Source organism: Loxodonta africana, chromosome X (assembly GCF_030014295.1).
Source record: "Loxodonta africana isolate mLoxAfr1 chromosome X, mLoxAfr1.hap2, whole genome shotgun sequence".
Classification (NCBI taxonomy): domain Eukaryota; kingdom Metazoa; phylum Chordata; class Mammalia; order Proboscidea; family Elephantidae; genus Loxodonta; species Loxodonta africana.
The window spans coordinates 5,136,298-5,146,046 of NC_087369.1; the positions used below are offsets into that span (position 1 = coordinate 5,136,298).

Genomic DNA, 9,749 nt, shown 5'->3' on the forward strand with positions numbered 1-9,749 from the left:
TCTGTTGATGGCACCATATGTATTCTCTAAAATGATGGAGAATTTTCTATGGCTCACCTCACTTCTTTCTGAGCCCTCACCAGAATTGCTTCTGATGTCCATAGCTCTACCGACCTTCTCTTGAAGACCATCTAGGCTTTGACTATTATGCACATTAAAACTCTTCCAGGCTTTTCCTATTACCCAATTCGAAAACCACTTCCACATTTTAGATATTTTTTTGAGCAGCATCCCACTGTCCCATAACAAATTCTTAGTTGTCTAGTGTTGATATAACAGAAATAACACAAGTGGGTGGCCGTAACAAACAAAGCTATTTTCGCAACAGTTTAGGGAGCTGGAAGTTCAAATTCAGGACACCAGCTCTAGGGAAGACTTCCTTTCTCTGTGGCCTCTGAGGGAAGGTCCTTGTCTCTTCTCAGCTTCTGATCTCTGTTTCTTGGTTATCTTCATGTGGTGTGGCATCTGTCTTCCCCCAGCTCTGGTCGCCTGCTTGCTCAATCTAATTTTTTTGCATCTCGAAAGAGACTGACTTAAGACATACCTTACACTGATATTGCCTCAGTAACATAACCAAGAAACCCCACTCCCAAATAGCACTATATCCACAAGTATAGGGATTAAGGTTTATAACACATCCTTTGGGGGGATACAAATTCGATCCGTAACAGGAAGTATAAAACATTTTCTCCTGTGGGTCTCACCTCTCGTTTGTCTCCTTGTTCTACGAAGCCTGCCTGCTTATGTCTGTGTGTCACTTCTGCAGGGGTGTTTGCCGTTCTGTACACGGTGGTCGCTTCCATGACAAAGCCCTTCATCTACAACTTGGTGAACAAAGGCATAAAGGGAGCCCTGCAGACGTGTCTCTACAGTGAGAGTTCCTGCCAGAGACACGGCCAATGTCCTGTGCTGGACACATGTGTCCATGGGTGATGGAACAGAGCAGTTAATAGTGGGAACTGTTAGGTTTTCCTTTCCCGGCTTAAAAATCTTGATGCCACCTTAATAGAAGGTGGTTTTGAGAAATATGCTTAGCTCCCCTGTGCCTCAGTTTCCTCATCTGGGAAAGAGAGGCTATGACAACATGTGCCACATGTGGTTGATATGAGGATTAAATGAGCTAATATGGTAAATCACCAGCACAAGAAATACCACGTGAAGTTCCAAGTAGATGTTGGCTATTGTTATGTAAAAGGGAAGTTTTCATGTGTCCCTGGATTTTGTCCCATACTGTTAGGCCAGTTTTTGTCCATGTGCAACGGCTTCCACCAGGGCTCCATAGCCCAGGATGCATGTAGGATGTTCAGCAGCCTCCTTCGCCTCTAAAACACTAGAGTGTATTAGCACCTGCCTCCCTCGCAGTGTTTCCAGATATTGCCAGATATCCTGAGGTGGAAAATGGTCCCCAGTTGAGAAGCACTGATGTAGGGGGAGTGTCTCCAAAACAGAAAGAAATCATTTCATAAGGCTATAAAGAAATAAATGGGGACTATATACTTGTCCCATCTGGGAATCTTGGGAAATAGGATTAGGGACTGGACTTGTGTTAAAATAGTAGCAGGAATGGAGACTTCCAATTTTCCTAGATTCGTACTTTCTACAATTCACTTCCGTTTTTTTTTTTTTTATGGTACCTTTCTAATCTTTGGCTGAAGAGTGAACCTGAGGAGTGACTTCAGTACTGAGTTAAAAGGCTGTCTGGGGGCCATACTCTCAGGGTTTCTCAGTCTCTGTCAGACCAGTAAGTCTGGTTTTCTCTTGTGAGTTTGGATTTTGTTCTACTTTTTCCTCCAGCTCTGTCTGGGATCCTCTATTGTGATCCCTGTCAGAGCAGTCGGTGTTGAAAGCAGGGCACCATCTGGTTGTGCTGCACTATCTGGTGGAGGCTGTGGTAGTTATTCATTAGTGCTTTGAACTAATCTTTACCTTGTGTCTGTGGTGCTCTTCATTATTCCTTGCTCCAGGCAAGGTGAGAAAAGTGGAGCATCTTAGATGGCCACTCACGAGCTTTTAAGACCCCAGATGCTACTCAACAAAGTAGGATGCAGAACATTTTCGTTTTAAAGTGTGTTATGCCAATTGAGCTAAATATTAATGAGTCAATGGTCCCTAGCCCTCAGTCCAGTAATTCGGTCCCTCAGGGAATTTGGATTTGTCTATGAAGTTTCCATGACCTTGGCTTGATCAAGTTCTGCTGACTTCCCCAGTATTCCCTAGTGCCTTAGCCTTCATCAAAGCTACCTCTTAACTATTGACTAGTGTTTTTCTTTCCCTCCTCGCTCTTCCATTGTAACCATCAAAGATTGTTTCCGTGTGTAAAACTTCTTAAGTTTTTTAATAGTGGTCTCGAACAGTATTCGTCCTTTTGTGACTGACCCATTTCACTCATTAAAATGCCCTCCCAACTCATCCGTGTTGTGAGATGTTCCGCAGATTCATCATTCTTCATTATATTTGCATAGTATTTCATTGTGTTCAGGTACCATAGGTTGTTTACCCATTGTCATGGATTGAATTGCATCGCCCCCCCAATATATCTCTCATTTTCAATAGGTCATGATTCCCTTGTATGATTGTCTACCATTTTATCTTCTGATTTCTCTATCTGGTGTAAATCCTATCACTATGATGTAATAAGATGAATTAGCAGCAGTTATATTGATGAGGTCTACAAGCCTAGGTAGTGTCTTAAGGCGATCTCTTCTGAGATATAAAAGAGAGAAACCATCAGAGAGAGATGGGGATCTCATATCACCAAGAAAGCAGTGCCAGCAGCACTGTGTGTCTTTTGGACCTGAGGTTCCTGCACTGGGATGCTCCCAGACCAAGGAAAGACTGATGACAACACAGAGAGAAAGTCTTCCCTTGGAGATGACAGTGCCTTGAATTCAGACTTCTAGCCTTCTGGACTGTGAGAGAATAAAATTTCTCTTTCTTAAAACCAACCACTTGTGGCATTTCTGTTATAGCAGCACTAGATAACTAAGACATCCATTCACCTGTCGATGGGCACTTAGGTTATTTCCATCTTTTTGCTATTGTAGACAATGCTGCAGTGAACATGGGTATGGGTATGTCTATTTGTGTGATGGCTCTTATTTCTCTAGGGTATATTCCTAGGAGTGGTATTGCTGAATCCTATGGTATTTCTATTTCTAGTTTGTTTATGGAAGCACCAAATCGTCTTCCAAAATGGTTGTACCCCTTTACATTCTCACCAGCAGTGCGTAAGAGTTCCACTGTCCCTTGTCTTAGTCATCTAGTGCTGCTATAACAGAGATACCACAAGTGCATGGCTTTAACAAAGAGAAATTTATTTCTTCACAGTAAAGTAGGCTAAAAGCCCAAATTTGAGACGTCGGCTCCAGGGAAAGGCTTTTACTGTCAGCCTTCTCCTCAATCTATCCCCGCTTTGGAAGCCTCTCTGAGCAGGGACCCTGGGTCCAAAGGACACGCTCTGCTCCCGGCAGTGCTTTCCGGTATGAGGTTCCCCTGTCTCTCTGCTCACTTCTTTTTCCTTTTATCTCTCATGAAAGGTGGTGCATGCCACACCCCAGGGAAACTCCCTTTTCACTGGATCCGGGAGGTGGCCTGGTAAGGGTGTTACGTCCCACCCTAACCTCTTTAACATAAAACTACAATCACAAAATGGAGGACAACCACAGAATACTGGGAATCATGACTTAACCAAGTTAATACATTTCCGGGGGGACATAATTCAACCCATGACATCCCTGCAACCTCTCCAGCATTGATTTTTGGGTTTTTGTTGTTGTTGTTCTTACGTGCCAATAATGTTGGGGTGAGAAGGTAGCTCATAGTTTTCCTTAACTTAATGTGGTTTAGGTGAAAGTTTACAATTCAAGTCAGTCTCTCATACAAAAAGCTGTGCAGACCTTGCTATGCAGTCTTGGCTGTGCTCCCCTTAACGAGACAGCACATTCCTCCTCTCCACCCTGCATTCCCCGTGTCCATTCAGCCAGCTCCTGTCCCCCTCTTCCTTCTCATCTCGCCACCACACAGGAGTTGCCCACATAATCCTATGTGTCTGCTTGAGCCATGAAGTTCACTCCTCAGCAGCATCATTGTCTTATAGTCCAGGCCAATCGCTGTGTGTAGAGTTGGTTTCGGGAATGGTTCCAATCTTGGGCTATCAAAGGGTTCGGGGACCTTGGCTGTCAGGGTCCCTAGGTCTCAGGCAGACCATTAAGCCTGGGCTTTTTATGAGATTTTAAGATCTGCATCCCACTATTGTCCTGTTCCATCTGGTACTTTCTGCTGTGTTCTCCCAGGGCAATGATCACCAGCAGCTGGGCACCATCTAGTTCTTTGAGTCTCAGGCTGGTGGAGTCTCTGGTTTACGTGGCCCTGTTTCTTGGGCTCATATTTGTCTTGAGTCTTTGGTGTTCTTCATTCTCCTTTGCTCCAGGTGGGTTCAGACCAATTGATGCATCTTAGATGGCCGCTTCCTAGCGTTTAAAACCCCAGCGGCCTCTCACCAAAGTGGAATGCAGACTGTTTTCTTAATACATTTTGTTATGCCAATTGACTGACACGTCCCTTGCAACCATTGTCTCCAGACACCTGTCCTTACTACTCTGGCCTTTGAAGCTTTTGGTTGTATTGAGGAAATTCCTTTTGCTTTACTTCAGTTGTACTTCCCGTCGCCTACATTTTTGTCTGCTATCTAGTTAGTGAATATCCCTCTCTCCCTGCCTCGCTGTAGTTTTCATTTGCATTTCTTTAATGGCTAGTGATGGTGAGTGAGCATTTTCGCAATCCTCTGTTAGCTGCCCCACATTACCGTTATTAATGAAATTCTGCAGCTTTGGAAGTTATCAGAAATGAAATGGAACTCATAAAGATCAATATCCTAGGTTTTACTGAGCTGAAATGGACTGGTATGGGACACATCAGACATTCGTATGACCAACTATGCCAGGAATGACAAATTGAAGAGGAATGGAATCGCATTCATGATCAAAAAGAACATTTCAAGATCCTGCATTACAACACTGTCAATGACACCATAATATCCATATGCCTACAAGGAAGAACAGTTAATACAAATATTATTCAAATTTATGCATCAACAACTTATGCCACTGATGAAGAAATTGAATATTTATTCAACCACAAAGAGAAATGAAGTTCTGGTATTATATGCAAGGTGATCGATGAACCTTGAACACATATTACGAGGAGTGAAATAAGCCAGACACTAAAGGACGAATTTCATACAATTCCGTTTATGTGAAATGTCCAGAACTGGCAAAGGCAGAGAGAACAGTTTATTCTTAGTTACCAGGCGCTGGAGGGAGTAGAAATGGGGACTTATTGCTTGTTGGGTACAGAGTTTCTCTTTGGGGTGATGAAAAAAAACTTTTCTTATTCTTTAGGTGAAACATTACACCTTAAGTTAGTTTCTTATTAAGAAATTTACATAGATATTGTTTTGTGGCATTAGTTGGAATCCCCTGGGTTCCCTGTGTCCATTTGACCAATTTCCCTGTCCCTTCCTGCCTTCTCATCCTGCTTTTGGGCAGAAGGTACCTATTTGGTCTTATAAATCTAATTGAACTAAGAAGCACATTCCTCATGCTTATTACTTCCGGTTTTACACTCCTGTCTAATCTTTGTCTGATGAGTGGGCTTGGAGAATGGTTTCAGTTAGCGGTTCGCAGTGTGTCTGGGGGCCAAGGCCTCGGGGGCTCCTCCAGTCTCTGTCAGACCATGAAATCTGCTCAAACATGAATCTGAGCTCTGTTCTACATTTGTATCCTGTTTTGTCCGAGAATGTGTGTTGTGTTCCCTGGTAGGACACTCATTGCTGGCAGCCAGGCACCATCTAGTTGTTCTGGTCTCAGGCTGGTGCAGTCTCTGGTTCATGTACTCCTTCAGTACCTTGGGCTAATATTTTCTGTGTGTGTTTGGTTTTCTTCATTCTCCTTTGTTCCAAATGGGATGGGATGAAGAATTTTTGAAAGAGGGTTGATGGTTGCACAACATTGTGAATGTAACTAATGCATTTGTACACTTCAGATGGTTAAAATGGCAAAATTTATTTTTTACATGCATTTTACAATAGTTTTTAAATTCACTTATAAGAAACAAAAACAAATGATGTCTACTTAGTTCATACGAAAAAGATATAAGAAACTTCAATAGATTCTGCAGCCCGTGTTATAAAAACAAAACAAAAATGGGATGCCATATTTTTCATAGTTTTGAAATTGACTTTGTTTTCAGAGACATGAGGATTTACTGAAAAATTGTGCATCAAGTACAGACTCCCCATGCATCCCACCTACACCCACTGTTTCTCCTATTGTTAACATGTTGCATTCCTGTGGTGTGGGATACGTTTGTAACAATGGGCACATCAATAGTGAGACGTGCTTTTCAACTAAAATACATAGACTTCATCAGGGTTCACTCTTTGTGTTTATACTCCTATAGGTTTTGACAAATGCATACTGTCATCAGTCCATCATTACATTTCCTACAGAACAGTTACACAGTTGTAAAAATTCCCTGGGCTCCACCTATTCGTTCCTCCTCCCTCTCCCCAAACCCCTGGCAATCAATGATCTTTGTACTGCCTCTACACTTCATACTTTTCCAGAATGCCATAGGCTTGGGATCACACAGCATGTAGCTTTTCTAGACCGGCTTCCTTCACGTAGTGTGGATTTGAGATTCCTCCATAACTTTTCCTACCTTGATAGCTTAATTATTTTCATCACTGAATAATACACCGTTGAATGGATGTCTCACTATTTGTTTACCCATTTACCTATTCAATGACATTTTGGGTGCTTTCAATTATTGTAATTATGTAGAAAGCTGCTATAAACATTTGTGAGCAGGTTTTTATATAGATATATGTTTTGAACTCATGTGGGTAAATACCTAGGAGTGTTACTGCTAGATCAGAATGGGAGGACTGTGTTTAGATTTTGAAGGAACTGTCAGCTTATATTCCAAAGTGGAATTCCCATGGAATACAATTTTTATCAAAAAACACTCTTAAACCAAATACAAGAAGAGTGTATTTCATTGTATACAAAATAACATCCATAAAAGTATTAACAAATGTAAAACCACATTTCCTCCTGGCTATTCCCTACAGGCTTATTTGTTATAGTCAAGGACTTTCCGAAAGGTAAAATTTAGCTTGGACTGAGAAAGTAACAAGCACTGACGAGGACAAGCCCATAGTGAAAATGAATCTTTCATAGGCACAAAGGAATTCGAATGACCCCTTCTTGGAGGTAGTACTGCTTTGTTACACACTGAGAAACTTTGTTCTTTTATCACTGACTTTCAGAAATTTGCTGTTTGAAATTATAGAATTAAGGATGAAACACCCCCCTTTTGACAGAGTAGTCTCTCCACAGTGAGATCTTATATGTGATGTGAGGTGTGATGAACAGGGAAAGGCTTTCTCACGCTCCTTACATTCCTAAGTCCTCCACTATGAGTTTTTATATGTCTTGTGAGAGAAGAGCAAGTACGAAAGGCCTTCCCACATTCTTTACATTCATATGGCCTCTCTCCAGTATGAATTCTTCTATGTGTCATGAGGCCTGAGGACTGCCTAAAGGTTTTCCCACATTGCTTACATTCATAAGGCTTCTCTCCACTGTGAATTGTTATATGTGTGGTGAGGTTTGAGAGCTGACGAAAGGCTTTCCCACATTCCTTACATTCATAAGGCCTCTGCCCATTGTGAGTTCTTATATGGTTAGTGAGGTTTCCTGAGTGACTAAAGGCTTTCCCACATTCCTCACATTCATAAGGCCTCTCTCCACTGTGAGTTCGCATATGCAAGGTGAGGTGTGAGGGATCTGTAAAGGCTTTCCCACATTCCTTACATTCATATGGCCTCTCTCCAGTATGAATTCTTCTATGTGTCATGAGGCCTGAGGACTGCCTAAAGGCTTTCCCACATTGGTTACATTCATAAGGCTTCTCTCCACTGTGAGTTCTTATATGTGTAGTGAGGTTTGAGAGCTGACGATAGGCTTTCCCACATTCCTTACATTCATAAGGCCTCTGCCCATTGTGAGTTCTTATATGGTTAGTGAGGTTTCCTGAGTGACTAAAGGCTTTCCCACATTCCTTACATTCATATGGCCTCTCTCCAGTATGAATTCTTCTATGTGTCATGAGGCCTGAGGACTTGCTAAAGGCTTTTCCACATTGCTTACATTCATAAGGCTTCTCTCCACTGTGAATTGTTATATGTGTAGTGAGGGTTGAGAGCAGACTAAAGGCTTTCCCACATTCCTTACATTCATAAGGCCTCTGCCCAGTGTGAGTTCTTATATGCTTAGTGAGGTTTCCTGACTGACTAAAGGCTTTCCCACATTCCTCACATTCATAAGGCCTCTCTCCACTGTGAGTTCGCATATGCGAGGTGAGGTGTGAGGGATCTGTAAAGGCTTTCCCACATTCCTTACATTCATATGGCCTCTCTCCAGTATGAATTCTTCTATGTGTCATGAGGCCTGAGGACTGCCTAAAGGCTTTCCCACATTGCTTACATTCATAAGGCTTCTCTCCACTGTGAGTTCTTATATGTGAAGTGAAGTTAGAAGAATACCTAAATGTTTTCCCACATTCCTTACATTCGTAAGGCCTCTGTCCATTGTGAGTTCTTATATGTGTAATAAGGGATGAAGCCTGACTAAAGGCTTTCGCACATTCTGTACATTTATATGGCTTGTCTCCACTGTGAGTTTTTCTATCATTAGTGAGATGTGAGGAACACTTAAAGGCTTTTCCATATTCCTTACATTCATAAGGTCTTTCTCCACTTTGAATCCTTCTATGTACAATGAGGTTTGAGGATTGCCTAAAGTCTTTCCCGCATTCATTACATTCATAAGGCCTCTCTCCAGTGTGAGTTGTTATATGTGTAGTGAGGTATGAGGGCCAACCAAAGGCCTTCCCATGTTCCTTACATTCATAAGGCCTCTCTTCACTGTGAGTGCCTAAATGTGCAGTGAGGGCTGAGGAAAAATGAAAGGCTTTCCTAAATTCCCTACATTCATAGGGCTTATCTCTGTTATAGAAAAGGAGGGATAAAGGGTCACTAGAACTTTCTTTACTTTCACCCTTGTGACCTCTCACATGTGTCCAAAAGGACGAGAAACTACAGAAATCTTTCCCATACTCATTACATTTATACTGATTGTCACTAGTGAGTGTTGTCACAGGATTCTTAAGAGTTGAGATACAAATGAAATCCTTCCCACATACCTCACACTTATGGGGTTTCTTGCCACTAAGAGGTCTCATAGGAGTGGTACCACCACAGGCTTCTCTACACGCAATAAACTGACAGGCATGTTGGTTATGTGATGAGGGATCCATGATGGCTTTTTCACAGTCAGAGCATTCAAAAGGATTTACTTCTGGAGGATTTCTTTTCTGCACGGTAAGATTTGGAATCCGCCTGAAGGTTTTCCCACACGGATTGTCTCCATTTTTTTCACGGAGGTTTTCTACTGCATGAATTCTGTTAAAAACAGGCAACATGTTGTTGGAAATCAATTATTTCCACTTCACCATTACCTAACAAAGCGAACATGCAGTTTTTCGCTTGACTTCTCTCCTGTTTCATACTTCAAATCATCTAGCAGAAATAGTACCATAATCGTCACTGCTTTTCTAAAATATGAGGCTTTCTGATCATTGTGTTTAAGTGAAATATGTTTCAAATACTCAATGTCTGACACACA

The 9,749-nt window shown here is 41.9% G+C and overlaps 1 protein-coding gene across 1 annotated transcript; it reads right to left on the minus strand.

Moving 5' to 3' along the window:
• Positions 1–7,407: 7,407 nt before the first annotated feature.
• Positions 7,408–9,306, minus strand: LOC135228876 (zinc finger protein 883-like). Its single transcript, XM_064278022.1, has one exon. It carries the CDS (start codon positions 9,304–9,306, stop codon positions 7,408–7,410), a length of 1,899 nt encoding a protein of 632 aa, XP_064134092.1.
• Positions 9,307–9,749: the final 443 nt, after the last annotated feature.

Bases quoted from the DNA above. Each gene is read 5' to 3' on its own strand.
- LOC135228876 (XM_064278022.1), bottom strand. From the start codon at position 9,306: ATGAGACCTCTTAGTGGCAAGAAACCCCATAAGTGTGAGGTATGTGGG.